The 14,079-nt window shown below is 48.6% G+C and overlaps 7 protein-coding genes across 7 annotated transcripts; 3 read left to right on the forward strand and 4 right to left on the reverse strand.

Moving 5' to 3' along the window:
* Nucleotides 1-913: 913 nt before the first annotated feature.
* On the forward strand, nt 914-1,370 carry EDB91DRAFT_1235849 (HSF-type DNA-binding-domain-containing protein; the record flags this gene model as incomplete). Its single annotated transcript, XM_041321376.1, has 4 exons — nt 914-969; nt 1,015-1,081; nt 1,129-1,182; nt 1,230-1,370. 4 exons carry the CDS (start codon nt 914-916, stop codon nt 1,368-1,370), a joined length of 318 nt encoding a protein of 105 aa, XP_041180537.1.
* Nucleotides 1,371-1,373: 3 nt separating this feature from the next.
* Nucleotides 1,374-2,829, forward strand: EDB91DRAFT_53427 (uncharacterized protein). Its single transcript, XM_041327626.1, has 2 exons — nt 1,374-1,766; nt 1,815-2,829. The coding sequence occupies exons 1-2, from the start codon at nt 1,457-1,459 to the stop codon at nt 2,561-2,563; spliced, it is 1,059 nt and encodes a 352-aa protein (XP_041180538.1). The 5' UTR covers nt 1,374-1,456; the 3' UTR covers nt 2,564-2,829.
* A 3-nt stretch (nt 2,830-2,832) lies between these two features.
* EDB91DRAFT_53318 (uncharacterized protein) lies at nt 2,833-3,661 on the forward strand. The gene is made up of 2 exons (XM_041327621.1): nt 2,833-3,004; nt 3,059-3,661. Exon 2 carries the CDS (start codon nt 3,155-3,157, stop codon nt 3,593-3,595), a length of 441 nt encoding a protein of 146 aa, XP_041180539.1. The 5' UTR covers nt 2,833-3,004; nt 3,059-3,154; the 3' UTR covers nt 3,596-3,661.
* A 1,097-nt stretch (nt 3,662-4,758) lies between these two features.
* EDB91DRAFT_53158 (kinase-like domain-containing protein) lies at nt 4,759-5,528 on the reverse strand. Its single transcript, XM_041327608.1, has 5 exons — nt 5,305-5,528; nt 5,217-5,247; nt 5,129-5,166; nt 4,830-5,067; nt 4,759-4,768 (listed from the first exon to the last, which is right to left on the reverse strand). Exons 1-4 carry the CDS (start codon nt 5,392-5,394, stop codon nt 4,906-4,908), a joined length of 321 nt encoding a protein of 106 aa, XP_041180540.1. The 5' UTR covers nt 5,395-5,528; the 3' UTR covers nt 4,759-4,768; nt 4,830-4,905.
* A 1-nt stretch (nt 5,529) lies between these two features.
* EDB91DRAFT_53157 (uncharacterized protein) lies at nt 5,530-8,903 on the reverse strand. Its single transcript, XM_041327607.1, has 8 exons — nt 8,072-8,903; nt 7,795-8,016; nt 7,062-7,745; nt 6,788-7,001; nt 6,597-6,734; nt 6,200-6,547; nt 5,660-6,151; nt 5,530-5,608 (listed from the first exon to the last, which is right to left on the reverse strand). Exons 1-7 carry the CDS (start codon nt 8,480-8,482, stop codon nt 5,886-5,888), a joined length of 2,283 nt encoding a protein of 760 aa, XP_041180541.1. The 5' UTR covers nt 8,483-8,903; the 3' UTR covers nt 5,530-5,608; nt 5,660-5,885.
* A 131-nt stretch (nt 8,904-9,034) lies between these two features.
* EDB91DRAFT_1048448 (kinase-like protein) lies at nt 9,035-9,974 on the reverse strand (the record flags this gene model as incomplete). Its single annotated transcript, XM_041313403.1, has 5 exons — nt 9,035-9,259; nt 9,318-9,551; nt 9,613-9,650; nt 9,702-9,732; nt 9,789-9,974. Coding segments are annotated over 5 exons (714 nt in total), but the record flags the coding sequence as incomplete, so codon positions are not given.
* Nucleotides 9,975-11,745: 1,771 nt separating this feature from the next.
* On the reverse strand, nt 11,746-13,852 carry EDB91DRAFT_1245448 (uncharacterized protein; the record flags this gene model as incomplete). The annotated part of the gene is made up of 7 exons (XM_041322547.1): nt 11,746-12,344; nt 12,401-12,452; nt 12,507-12,552; nt 12,765-12,997; nt 13,248-13,433; nt 13,493-13,530; nt 13,579-13,852. The coding sequence occupies 7 exons, from the start codon at nt 13,850-13,852 to the stop codon at nt 11,746-11,748; spliced, it is 1,428 nt and encodes a 475-aa protein (XP_041180543.1).
* Between the last annotated feature and the right edge of the window lie 227 nt (nt 13,853-14,079).

Genomic DNA, 14,079 nt, shown 5'->3' on the forward strand with positions numbered 1-14,079 from the left:
AGTGCGGGTTAGACATTGCAGTAAGATTTACGTATAAGCTGCGGAGGAGAGTTACTCAATTTGGATAATGATGAGGAGAAGGTGAGGTTACGAGGCAGTGCAATAAACTAAAAAGACAAAAGGGAAGTAGAAGACTAGTAGTATACTACTACAACCATGGACTACGATTATCAACAAAGAGGAGGAGGACAATGGCCCCCTGCTGCTACTACTAGTGGTTTTCCATCTCCAGTTTCACCACCTGCTGCATATTATTATACTCCATCTCAGCAATCACCTCAATCTGAAACATCAACTCGTCCTTCTACTAGCAATAATCTAACACTCAACCTCAGTACTCTCTCAGTAACTTCACATCATCAATCTTCTCCAATAACTCCAGTCTCACCTCAGAACTTTACTCCAGCTCCTCCTTTTCAATTTAACTTTGAGAACGCTGAATCGGATTCTTCTCTTTTACTAGCTCAACGTCGTCCAAGTAGTACAGAACTATCAGTCGAAAAGAGCGTACCTCGTAAGAGAAGTCTTACTAACACGGCACAACCACCACATCATCATCATCACCATCACTCTCACTCTTACGGTCCTCACGTACTCCCTCATCCAATCATAACGACAACCGCTTCATCGCCTCCTCCTCTCAGCGAACCTTCTTCACAAGGTCCACTCACTCCAGCTAGCTCACAACCTCAAAATCAGATCGATATCAACTCTCCTTATGATGATCCCGACGCCCTAGGCGCCTACTCTATGGACCAAACCGATACCGATGATGAAGGTGGAAAACCTACTCTAGCTACGGGTCCAAGTCTAGGCGTCATCGGTAAACCAATGGGAACCAATAACTTTGTCACAAAGCTTTATCAGTGCGTTCTATCCTTCTATCCTTCTCTCTCGCTCAATCTAGCACAGGATGATCAACGATCCAAAGAGCCAGCTTTTCATCGCTTGGACAGAACTAGGAACTAGGTCAGTCATCTTCCTAATAATCTTATCGTTATTCACATCCTCCAGTTTCGTCGTCTCAAACGTAGGCGAATTCAGCAGGAGCATCCTCGGCTCCCACTTCAAGCACAACAACGTTCGTCCCCCCTTTAATCCTCATACGCCACACTCACATCCCTACAGTTCTCAAGCTTCGTCCGCCAACTCAACATGTACGGCTTTCACAAAATAAACAGAGTAAGCCATCCAATCAATCAAATTATCCACATCTCATCTTCTCTCAGACCCCACGCGCCCAACGCACTTCCACAACTTCCCAAACTTGGGAATTCAGCCATCCCAAATTCCTCCGCGCACGTCCAGATCTCTTGGACGCCATCAAACGCAAAGCGCTCGAACCCGATCCTCGCGAACGTGGCCGGTAAGTTACCCCTCCCTCACCAATCAACAAACAACTGATGTCATCGCTAGCGTCGAACTCCCTGGGGAAGTCGCTCGCCTCCTAAACGACATGCGCGACGAGAACAAATCCCTCTGGCGTGAAATATCCCGTTTAGGTGGACGCGTCCCTTCACATATTTCCCTCTCAAGCACAGGCCCGTCTTCTGCTCCTAAACTCCATCTTGGAGGAGATGATGAGGATGAAGATGGGAGCGATGAAGGGTTCTCTTTTAACGTCATGGGGCCCGGCCTCGGAGGAGGAGGAGGAGGAGGAGGAGAATCATGGATGAACTGGGCGAATGCCGAAATGCGCCGCGAACGAAGAAAAGTTGAGAAATTGACTGGGATCGTACGTGCGTTGTGTGATAGTGTCGGGTCTGGTACGTCTTCCTCTTAAACCCGCCTCAACACGCTAACAAAACACACAGTCTCACCAACCCTACTCCAAGAACTAAACGCCTTAAACGCACCAAGCCCAAGCCCTTCCCCCGTCCCTCCAAGCCCAATCAGCGGCGACCATAGTCCAAACATCTACATCACATCCCCCGCTTCTCCAAGTCCTTCGTCTCATAGCCATTCTTCCCACAACCCACACAACTACAGTAACCCCCACGCTCACCCTCACGGACACCCCCATGCTCTTCACCATCCCTCTCACCATCACGGACACCCAACAGTTCCAATGCTCAACATCCCCCAATACGCACTCCACTCTACGCCTTCACCCACATCCAGCGAGTTCTCCCCCTTTGGGCGTCACGCCCACTCCCATGGGAGACAGCCTAGTATCACGCTCACTCCTGATGCTGATCGTGAGGGGAACGGGAGGGAGAAGAGGCAGAGGAGGAGTGGGGGTGGGAGTGGGAGCGTCGGCAGCGTCGGCGGCAGCGTATCTAGTATTGGGAGTGTAGGCGGAATCGGGGGAAGTGTTGGGAGTATTGGTGGGGAAGAAGACGCTGAAGGAGAGATGAACCTTGGGATAGACTTGGATTTGGATATGGATGTTGGAGCGGGGGGTGAGAAGAAGCAACAGCAGAGGGCGAGGAGCGATTCTGCGCCTACGTGGGTTACGCCCCAGCAGGGCGCTGGTGCTGGTGTTGGCGCAAGTGGTGCCGCTGGTGGTGGGCTTACTGCGAATTGGGGAAGGCCGAGAAGTGGGAGTGGGTTTGGTCGGTGACGCGCCATCTCACCTTTGCGGCGACTGCCTCATCGATGGCGGTGATTTCATGCCTGGTGTTTGAATCTTTGCTTTTGCTTTGCGCTTTTACTTTTTTACTTTTTACTTCACGCATGCGTGGTTTCTTGTTGACTTTGATTCTTTGTTTCCTTTTACTTTTCTTTGTTACTTTTTACGTTCTTTGTTTCATTGTTCCTATTTCCATCTTTCAAATCGTATGTCTTTTGATTCCTCGCTCTGCTCTGCTCTGTTATACCAGACCTATTATCAACTCGTACAGTTGTGCAGTATGTACTCCTATCACTGACATCTCGTCACCCCCACACCTCTCACCCCACCACCTCACACACCACGCCCCCTTACACCGCCTCACTACCACACCCACCCCCTCTCACTGCTTCACCACACCGCCCCACTCACACGCATGACTTGCAAGTACTAGTACGTATTCGTGCGCTTCTCCGATACCACGCTATAGACATATGATATACATAGATCAGAATCCAGGTTTTAGGATCCGTGCATAGCCCCGCCTCGTTCCTTTTTTTTTTTTCGAAATTCAATATTCGATATTCGATATTTGTGTATTCGATGCGCGTTCTTTTCGTGTATTCGAGATGCGTTCTTGGATGCATGTTCTTTTCGATGCGTCCTCGGATGCACATTCCTTTCGATGCGTTCTTTGTGCTTTTGGATGTGTTATTTTTGTACATAGTTGCGATTTGTTGGGAACTTGGGGGAGGCGATGTATATTTTCTTCAATTCTTGGATTTGATCTTGTTCTGCCCTGCCTTGCCTTGCCTTGCTGAGTTTAGCGTGTGTCAACGCTGCGGGTTACCATCGCTCCTCAGCTCCAGACGGATATTAAAACTCGGGCTTCAAATCATCATTATCATCATCATGCATCATGTCTGGTACGATAAATTTGGAGGGGAAAGCATGAGGATGCGCGATACTCATATCTCATCTACGTACGTACGTACGACCGCTTGCAACGCTTCAACCCTCCTACATCAAGCATGTAAGCACTAGTCTACGATGGCAGCCTTGCGAATGGATATTGAATAAGAACGGTACTCGAATCGAATTTAGTAGAACGGATATCGAATCGAATTTAGTAAAACGGATATTAAATTAAAACCTGACGCCCGCAAGTGTTTAGATCATGAATACCGGAACAAGAGCCTAGACACAGCTTTAAAGTAAAGGAAAGCATGTAACGTTATCCATCTCCGATAAGCCAGGACACGAGGGAGAGGGAGCGTGTTGAACCCGCGAGGCGAACGAATGGCGCTAGTTGGTATTAAACGTGATGCATGACCCACTGGCAGCTGGCTAGATGGACATGAACGCCGGAGTAGAATACGTGAGGAGTAGATCCGTGTCTGATATGACAGGAAACGAGTTGAACACGCATGGCCTAGGTATACAGCTCTAGATGAACTATTCATGAATGCCTGAGCAGACCAAGGAGACTGGTAAACACAGCTTTATCCGTCCGTCCGATAGGACAGGAAACGAGTCTAATCCGCAAGGCAAATTGAATAGGCATGAGGAAGGGATATAGACGCGTGCGTGTTATAAACGGCCTCGAGTCTTTTTAGATCTACGATGGATGTGAGTTAGGGGCCCGGGTGAAGGTGCGAAAATGAATCAAGGACGGTGACGCTCGGCCAGCACCACCACTCGCTGTACGATTATAGTCCAATATCTATGTGATTGTTTTGAAATGTGGACTTTTAGATGGATTGGGACTGATTGTGGGTGTGCAGCAGTCGAACTGGGCGTCTTATGGCCATCGAAAGAAATTGGGTGTGATTTAGCTCGAACGTGTTGGATGAATTCTTGAAGGCGGTGCCAGCTGAGGGCTGTTCATTTGATGACAACGACCAGCGCCGACGGATAAACGCCCAAAGAGTGGGGACGGACAACGCGGAGTATTTCGTCGTTGGTTATGGCATTTCGACCAGACTGTCTGACATTGCTTGTATTACTTACATATTGCGTTCAAAAGTGTAACAAACGCTACGGCTTCTTCAACCGATGGACGATTGATACGAGGCAACCAGCATCGCTTTATGAACTCCCAGTGCGCCGGCTCTATTCGTGACTCCTTGGGAGGCTCTGGTTTCTTACCCCTGATGACTTGTCCCAACACTACATTGTCCTTCTTCACATTGTAGTAGGGTACTTGCCAGTCAGTACCTAATAATAAAGCATGTACAAAGTGAACAAGATCTTTCGGTCGAAAATTCAAGCTACTAACCTGTAATGTGATACTGCCAAATGAGTAAATGTCGCACTCCGTGCTGAGCGACACTGGGGACGCCTCGTCTTCTTCTTCATCGTCCGTCTGGTACTTCAAACAGCTCTGCAGCTGCCCATCGGATGTTTCCCTTGATGGAACTCGTGAAATACGAGGTGCCAATGAACTCCAAAATAATAGTCGAAAGGCCAAAATCAGCAAGACATGCTCGTCCGTTGCCATAAATCAAAACATTTGACTGAAAAGTCAATCGGGCGTGAGTGAGGAGGGGTATACCTTCTGTGTGTGGCCGTACGCACCCCTGTCAGGTCGCCATGGACAATTGATTTGCTGTGAACTGAACCGGACATCAGAGTGTTCAAACTCCAATGGTGAAAGACGACTAACGGTATTGCAATCCGAGGACGATGTCATTCAGCTAAGCGTGCGTTATCAGGTCAGCAAGCAGCTGGGAAATACTCGCGAAATGGCTTACAAGGGAGAACCGATCTTGACACGACAATATGTCCTGTTGGCGCTCAAGAAAGCCGGTGAGCATTCCATTCTCGGCCCATGGGCAAATCATTGCGGGATAGGGCCCAAAGTCATTTGCCACTCCCCAAAGTGGAAGAATGCAATCATGTTTGAGACGGCCCCAAACTTTCAGCTCACGACGCACTCTCTAAGCCGAGTCATCATCCGACAAACTGACGTGCCATGGAAGAGAACATTACCTTCGTGTTTTTCCGTACTAAGGCCTTGTTATCGGACTCGAAAGCGCGAATGGTCTTCACTGCTACCTACGTCTTGGTCAGGATGATACGGCGGGAAGTGTCACAAGAACAGCATACCTGAACGGTCTCAGCGTGCTTCACTAAAAGACACTTCCAGATGTCCCCAAAACCTCCGGAAGTAACCGGATAGGGCGATCTTTCTCGGAGTTCGTTGGTAAGATCTTTCAGCGGATCTGACAGAGAAACTGGTAATTCTTGGCTGGTGGGTTCCTCTATTACCGTTGTGTTTGAAGAAGCGGAAGTCTAGGTAGCCAGGTGAGTAAGGTGTATATTTCAACCAAGCTCACCAGAGAGACTGAACCTGGGGTTGCATAGATAGGAGGGAGGGGGACACAGGCCTAAGAGTGATTGAAGAAGACTGGTGATGCTGACGAAAAGGGAGGTCGACCGCAGAAAGATCTGTTGCGGGGGTAACTGAGAGAGTAGCGAGGTCGAGGGAAAGATTACTGCCAGTCCGAGTCTGTCTTGATGATTCTGATTGGGCGTTTCCCCTTTCATAATGAAGGAAAATCCTGCCACCGTCTTCTGAGGAGGTTTCTTCGAAAGGTGCTGAACATAATCGTAAGGAGTGGAAAATGAACCAGGACAAACACATACCATTCAAGCTCTCAGGCAAGTCCAGTAACTGATCAGCAGCAGCGTCCGAATGCTGTCGACTGTTCCTGGGTTTCGGCTCCCCGTCATTGTCCGCATTACCCTGGCCAGCGTCAACACTAAACACGCGGTTGAACTCGCCCAACATCAGACTCAACACGTTCGCAGGAATACCAAGGACAGGACTGAATACAATGCCGACGTTACTCATCGACATCTTGTTCACCGTTGAGTTTTGAACGATGAGGATGAGATGGGCTGTGAGAGCGAGCAACAGGCTATAGTTAGCGATCGGCAAGGAGGAGACGAGGTCAGATAGTTCTCGAATGCGTTCCTGTGCGTCGATGAGGTCTACTACAGATGTCAGACCAGGCAGGCCACAAATTATAAGTCCTCTCACCTATCACTGCCAGGAACTTCGGACGCAACTCGCGTGTCAGTATACTGGTAGGTAACTCCCGCAAAAAACACTTCAAGAGCCCAGCGATGGCGTGAGGGTTCCAATATCTATCTGACGCAAGGAGATCCATGTCACCCTCTGGGGGTAAAGGTTAGATGTTCGAGCGGAAAATAGAACACTGTGTAACTGACTAGCGTTGAAGCGGTCTTTCAGCCCTTTAATAACAGCTAAGCTTCCACTGAAGCGGTATATGCCCTCTTCTTGGTCTGCCTTCTTGGCCTCCAGATATTGGATGCACCTGAAAACCACTGCAGGCAGACGAGCGATCTCTGCAACCTCAATGGATTCTTCGAGTGGGATGCCAAAGATAGCTCTGGGAACGTGAGTTATCGACTTGTCCACAGGCTGTCCAAAGTGTTGTAGGTCCGAATAGTGTCCAAGCTCAGAGTTTGCTGTGAAAGATACCATATTTCCACTGGCTCCGACTAGCGGCAAGGAGGGCAACGAGTTTGAAAGCTGCTCTGAGCTCCCAGAACGCTGCCCACGCTCCAAAATACGCCGGGCCGTCTCCTCCGCAGTGTAATAGTCTCGCTCGTTGTGGGCTGACGGGTCGATTCCCTTGGTAGAACTAGCAGAGGGTGGGTTTGGATCCTCAGTGTCCACAGGGATTGGTGTGGAGTGGAAGAGCTTCGCGTTGGTACCATCTTGAGTAAGCTGGCTGATGGGTACTGTAGGACCACGCGAGATATCATCCTTAGACATTGCCCACATGGAGCGCTTTTCAATAGGCGTGAACGATGGACCGTCTTGATCGGAACTCGTATCTGATTTCGGCTGCCCAGATCCAAGCCCCTGCCCAGGAGGAACGTCGACATTGATAGGTATCGAACTCGGGGAAACGGAAATGGATGCGACAGGATCCCCCTCGAACGTTCCGGATACATACCGCACAAGAATGTCAACCCAGTTGTCACGCTCTGAATCGCTTTCTGCACAGAGGACATGGCGCGAGTGAGATACCTTTGGAGCTTTGTTTGCCTCGATGATGAGGAAAGCATGACGATAAATTCCTTCATTGTCACTATCGCGCTGCGGTTGCCCTATCTGGGCGGACGTAATCACTATTGAACCAAGATGGGCGCCTCCACGCTGAGGGAACACAATAAGACAACTGCGGTAGAGAGGAATGGAGACTTACGCATTCATAATATCTTAACACTGGACCATCGAGAACAAAATATCGCGACTTCCACCCACCAAAGTTCTTCCCTCGCTTCGTCAGGTATCCTTCCTTGTATCCAACCTGCATGACGGGCTTATCGGTCTCCCGAATGATGTTGGAAGTGAAGAAAGCGATAATTTCGTCCTTATTTTTCACAGGTAGATCGACTAATGATTGGAGATACACCTCGAGTGCGGCCTGGACATCGATCACATATAAGATATAACTATCATGACAAATGCATTTCACTCACCTTTCGTTGATCGGACTTCGCTGGTGCATGGTCCCTCCAGATCTTCCCCTCTGGAAGTACTGCCATCTTCTTCCCGACACCCTTCCCCACGCTAGCCCGCATGCGATTATCAAAACTCAACACATCCGAATACAGCTTCTCCACCTTCCATGGATCTTTGTCACTTCCCGGGTCCACAATAATAACGAATGATAAAACCTCCTTCCCACGATCATTCGGTTTCACGGACGAGTGCGAGACAGTGACTCGCGTCGTCACCAAGTCGTCTGGTAAGAGAGGAAGGGCACGAAACGTTGCCCTAGCACCGGATGAAGTCACATTTGTGGGCGCCAAGTAGGATGTAGGTGGAGGATATTCAGACGCAAATTCTGGCCATTGTCCTCTTTGTTGTTGATAATCATAGTCCGACATGGAGTTGTCTTGCCTCTCGAGAGTCGATTAATGGTGTTTTGTCTTTCTCGCACTGCCCTGCAACCTGCACTGAACGCGACTAATAGTGGATTTACATACAACCCAAGCTTCACCAGGCTCGTTGAAGTAACAACCCGACGAGTGAGAGGGGGATGGTGAGAGTACTGCGGGTGAGAAAGTCGTCCACAGGATATGTCAGCTGTCAATTTTGTACGTTGCTCGGGCGCTTGTCAGCGCGCGACGCCGAAGCTGTTGAAGATGGTTAAGGCACTCACATACCGTACGCTGTTCTTGGGAAGGGGCTTTAGTGATACCGGTACCTATTAATTACCTGAGACCTCGAACTCGGCATTACGAGCACCGTGGTCTACCTTGGTAAACTTGCCTTGCTATCATTCGTGGCCTTGCATATCCACAGCAGCACTGGAGCAGGTGGGTCGAATATCATCCGAGGTCATGATGAGATTAGTAGTTATAGTCACGTTGAAAGTCTAAAATCAGTAACCCATCGCAAACCAGACTGTCTGACGTTGCTTGTATTACTGCGTGTGTTCAGAAGACTATGTAGGATGACATTAGTTCATATCCAACAAACGTTACGGCTTCTTCAACCGATGGACGATTGATACGAGGCAACCAGCATCGCTTTATGAACTCCCAGTGCGCCGGCTCTATTCGTGACTCCTTTGGAGGCTCTGGTTTCTTACCTCTGATGACTTGTCCCAACACTACATTGTCCTTCTTCACATTGTAGTAGGGTACCTTGCCGGTCAATACCTGATAAAACATGCGCAGAGTGAACAAGATAGTTCGATCTAAAATTCAAGCTACTGACCTGCAAGGTGATACTGCCAAATGAGTAAATGTCGCACTCGATGCTGAGCGACGCCGACGCCGCCTCGTCATCATCATCATCCTCTGGTACTTCAAACAGCTCTGCAGCTGCCCATCGGATGTTCCCCTTGATGGAACTCGTGAAATAGGAGGTACCAATGAACTCCCAAATAATAGTTGAGAGACCAAAGTCAGCAAGGCATGCACGACCGTCACCATAAATCAAAACATTTGACTGAAAAGTCAATCGGGCGTGAGTGATGAGGAGTATACCTTATGTGTGTGGTTGTACGCACCCCTGTCAGGTCACCATGGACAATTGATTGCTTGTGAACTAAATCGGCATCAGCATGTGAGAACTCGAAGGCAGTGAAAAGTGACCAACGGTATTGCAATCCAAGAGCGATATCATTCAGCTAGTGTGTGTCAACGGGTCAGCAAGCGGCTAGGAAATACTCGCGAAATGGCTTACAAGGGAGAACCTATCTCGATATGACAATATGTCCTGTTGGCGCTCAAGAAAGCCGGTGAGAGCTCCGTTATCGGCCCATGGGCAAATCATTGCGGGATAGGGCCCAAAGTCATTTGCCACTCCCCAAAGTGGAAGAATGCTATCATGTTTGAGACGCCCCCAAACTTTCAGCTCGCGACGCACTCTCTAAGCCGAGTCATCATTCGATAAATTGACATGCCATAGAAGAGGATACTACCTTCGAATTCTTCCGTATCAAGGCCTTGTTATCAGACTCAAAAGCGCGAATGGTCTTCACTGCTACCTATGTCATGGTTAGAATAATACGGCAGAAAGCGCTACAACAAGAATAGCATACCTGGACGGTCTCACTGGGTTTCACCAAAACGCACTTCCAGATGTCCCCAAAACCTCCGGAAGTAACCGGATAGGACGATCTTTCCCGGAGTTCGTTCGTAAGATCTTTCAGCGCATCCGACGCAGAAACTGGTAATTCTCGGCTGGTATGTTCCTCCGTTACCGTTGTTTTCAAAGAAGAAGTAGAAGTCTAGGTAGCCAGGTGAGTAAGGTCAATCATGCACACTAGAGAAAGTGAACCTGGGGTGGCATAGATAGGAGGGCGGTGAATGGAATTGTACCGCTCAAATACGACCTCTCACTATTGACCTGGTCTGCCATGGAATAGCTAGCTAGCACGCTGTGAGGATCATCGTAACGGGAGTTGTGTGTGTTGATGTCGATCTGATTTTGGGGCGGCACGCTTGTGGCAGTAACCGGCCATTGCCAGGAAGGTTCGCTGAGGGGAGGTGAGGAGGATGCAACTCTCGGTATGATGGGGAATACGTGGGCTCCACTATGGCTGCGGGAGTAAGGGTGGGCGCGGCGAGGAGGGAGATCCGAAGCCGTGATACTGAGACGACGCTTACGAGGGACGCTCTTTTCGACACCTGGCTCGCTTGATGATGTGCTATCAGATCTGGTGCTTCGAAGAGTGATTGGAGAAGGCTGGTGATATGAGGTGTTGATCGGTGGACGGTCGATCCTCTTGAGGGTCTGTCTCGATGATTCTGATTGATGAGATCTAGAGAGCACTGAGGTTGGTAGTCGGTCTTGATAATTCTGATTGGGAAGGTAATTGGTTAGGCCATGGTGTATCAAAGTATGGTTATAGTCCATGTTGCATGGGTGTTTATATAACTAGGATTGAATATTACAGCTGTTTGCAAAACTAATGTCAATGGATGACTTCCCGCAGCGTTTAGAACGCTGTTCTAGTTCTAAATAGTGGATCTAAACCTCTCCTGCCGACGTGCCGCTGTCAAACGTCAGTGTTTTGCAAGTCCGCACGTCAAACTGACCCAGTTCTAGATTGATATCTAGAAGGGGGGGGTAGGACCCCCTTTCTAGATTCAAATCGTGTTCTAATCGTGTTCTAATTGTCCTCACTCAAGTCTCGTTGGAACGCAGACGACGAGGATTTAGCCAGCAAAATGAGGACCCCGTTGCGTGAACAAGGTGCCCCCAATGGATTCGGGAACAAACAGCCCCAAACTCGAGTCTGTACCTAAAATACAACGCTATAACTCCAGCTATTTTGAGGGAGGGAGGGAGGGAGGGAGGGAGGGAGAGGAGTGTGGAGATAAATTGAAGTATCACTGAGCAAATAAACATAAACATAAAGGTAAGAAAGATAAAGATAAGGAGACTTAATGAAATATTTTTAGATTGAACAAAATGGGGTGACGGGATCATGGATGGATCGCCCGTTGAAAACAAGTGCATGAAGCAGTGCAGGGTTTTTTCGTACGTAAATTTGAAACGAATCACTGGACCAATGACCCATGGCTTGAATGCGGTCAGATGAAACACCCGATGCTGCAAGAGATGTAGCCCCGCCCGCCCGCAAGGAATGACCCGATATGGAATCGGGAAACAAAGCCTGCAGACGAGCGATGAATCACGCACGTGTAGGAATAGATCCGTCACTGCGCAGCCAGAGAAAGCTGTTGAAAGGAAACAGTTTATTGTGAGATGTGATGTAGGATAGGAAAGCACGATGAGGATCAGCAGACTCAGTGCGCTGGATGATGATGGTGCTACCTTTGAATTGGACGTTGGATTTGTGTTGTCGAAGGACAAAGGAATGATGAGAGTCGGCAAGCACCATGGAAGTGTGCAGTGTCACTTTGTTGAAAGACTGTAGGGATGAGTTATCTGGCCATATGAGCTCACCGAGTTGCAAGAGGCCATAAAACCCATCGAAGAGCTGAGCGATGAAGAGAAGATCATCGTGACTAGGTGGCTGTGGAATGGTTGCAAGAGTGCTCTCCAGATCTGCACGGGATAGAGGGAGTTTCCGCCGAATAGGTACTCCATACCAACGTTTAGCTCCTTGCAATGTGCGAGATACAAGACGAGAGCACCTGTTTTGACGGACTTCCGGGTAAAACTCCTCCAGGATGCTGCAGATTCCTGAGAGGTAGTTGTCAACAGAGCGAGGGTTGATATGAGCCGCCATAAAGGTGACAAACAGTGAGAGTGTATCAATTGACGGATCTACATCAGCAAATCAGTTCACTCTGGACAGTGCCGGACAGTGCCGGACAGCCTACAAGGCACACAGCTTGGTCCCAACTTTACAGGCTTGCACAGAGGCTTCTTCTTCTGTGGGGTTCTGTACAAAACTCTACAGAGCACACTGCTGTACTCAGAAATTACCTGTGTCTTGAGATACCAGACAAAATCCTCTGGGTTTCCAGTCTCACTGGACACGAACAGATGAAAATTCAATTCATATCCAGCATATATTGATTAGATAACAGATAGCAGTGCAGTACATCATGCGATAACGCAATAGGTAGAAAACTGTAAGTGAGCTACAAGCAGGGGGAAACGAGCAACCTCAATCAAGCACGATCTCAATATCAACGTGGTGAGACATTTTGTTGCCATTGACTTTGCAAGATGCCGCCCTACATGAATACAGTTAGCGTGCTAGACTTGTTAGAAACGAGAGCATATCCTTGCCATCCAGCCTCAGCCCACGATTGGAGCTGCTCGACCAACTTGGGACCATGATAAGGATGTTCCATGATGTTTTGGAGCGACTTTAGTGCAGATGTGTAGGTTGGGCGATATTCCTTGGCAGTGAATTTTGGGGATGATTTTCTGTTCCCATTTTTTGTGAGGCCATTGAGAATGCAAACGAACTATGAAACAAGTTAGTTTGTCGTTGAATGTGAAAATAATAATAATAAAATACTGCAGCAGAGACCGAAGCCAAGCATGACAAAGGCAACTGCTTGCTGAAAATGTCTGGATGTCTTCGAGCGATTCTATACAGTCCAGTGTACATGAACACGATGACGGCGTTGTGGAGCGCAGGGTTGGCAAAGTTTCATGTTTTTCCCTGCAGTGCCTTGTGATTTAGATACTCATAAAATTATACGGGCAGCAAACCTGTTCGTCCGTACCGTCGCGTAGAAACTTTGAGCCTGCCTTTAACTCAGTAGCCGCACCTTCCACCCATGAAGCACGTTCTTGAGGTGGGATATTTGATGGGGGGACGAGGCCAGGCATGGTTGAGGCAATTGCAGTGACATTCTTCTTGAGCTCAGAGTGCCAAGTCAAGAGATCTTCATATAACTGGATGACAGGAAGTATGAGAGAATAGCGAACAAAAAGACCGGTGATGATATACTTACGAGTTTTGCCATATTGGGCTTGTGAATAGGCCAATAATCTGGTACTTGGGTCAGATACACATGCACTGGAGAAGACCAAAGCTTACCAGGTTCAAATTGTTTACCGGCTATATCCCACTGGTAAAGAACAGCTAAAAGGGCCTCAGAGACAGAGCCTGGCGAGTCTTTAACTTGAGCTGGGAACGGGTTCTCTAGTGCATGCTGGGTACGACACTCTTCTTTTGCGTCCTCAAGGAAACTCTTCCAGCGGGCTGGGTAGAACACCAGCTGTGTAGGCTTCGGCCCATCAGGTGAACATTTGGCTTTAGCTGGTTGCTGCGTGTTGACTGGACCCTTGTCATTCTTCGGATCCTTTGTCATGACTGCATGGCATAAGAGTTCTAGGGAAGCAGGGTCGGGAAGATGGGGTCACCCGTTCTTCTTATGATGCCGATTTAAAAGGTCGTCAGCTACATCTGCAGGCTGGAAATGTAGTAGTTGTTGAGTGCTTGGGGATATGCCACCAGACGGGACATCATACCTGAGAGCCGTCAGGTTCCTGAATACCTTGAGTTTCATTGGTAGACTGGTGTCGCACCTGAGAACCA

The sequence above is a fragment of the Suillus paluster genome, assembly GCF_016628075.1.
Source record: "Suillus paluster strain FC165 chromosome Unknown EDB91scaffold_10, whole genome shotgun sequence".
NCBI lineage: Eukaryota > Fungi > Basidiomycota > Agaricomycetes > Boletales > Suillaceae > Suillus > Suillus paluster.

Coding starts and splice junctions, on each gene's coding strand:
- EDB91DRAFT_53158 (XM_041327608.1), bottom strand. CDS start 5,394: ATGATTTGCCCATGGGCCGAGAATGGAATGCTCACCGGCTTTCTTGAG. Junction 5,167..5,216: donor CGTCCTCGGATTGCAATACC/GTTAGTCGTCTT, acceptor TGTCCGGTTCAG/TTCACAGCAAATCAATTGTC. Junction 5,068..5,128: donor TCCATGGCGACCTGACAGGG/GTGCGTACGGCC, acceptor TTGACTTTTCAG/TCAAATGTTTTGATTTATGG.
- EDB91DRAFT_53157 (XM_041327607.1), bottom strand. CDS start 8,482: ATGTCGGACTATGATTATCAACAACAAAGAGGACAATGGCCAGAATTT. Junction 6,735..6,787: donor GAAAGACCGCTTCAACGCTA/GTCAGTTACACA, acceptor CTTTACCCCCAG/AGGGTGACATGGATCTCCTT. Junction 6,548..6,596: donor GAAGTTCCTGGCAGTGATAG/GTGAGAGGACTT, acceptor CATCTGTAGTAG/ACCTCATCGACGCACAGGAA.
- EDB91DRAFT_53318 (XM_041327621.1), top strand. CDS start 3,155: ATGCGCGTTCTTTTCGTGTATTCGAGATGCGTTCTTGGATGCATGTTC.
- EDB91DRAFT_53427 (XM_041327626.1), top strand. CDS start 1,457: ATGCGCGACGAGAACAAATCCCTCTGGCGTGAAATATCCCGTTTAGGT. Junction 1,767..1,814: donor GTGTGATAGTGTCGGGTCTG/GTACGTCTTCCT, acceptor CAAAACACACAG/TCTCACCAACCCTACTCCAA.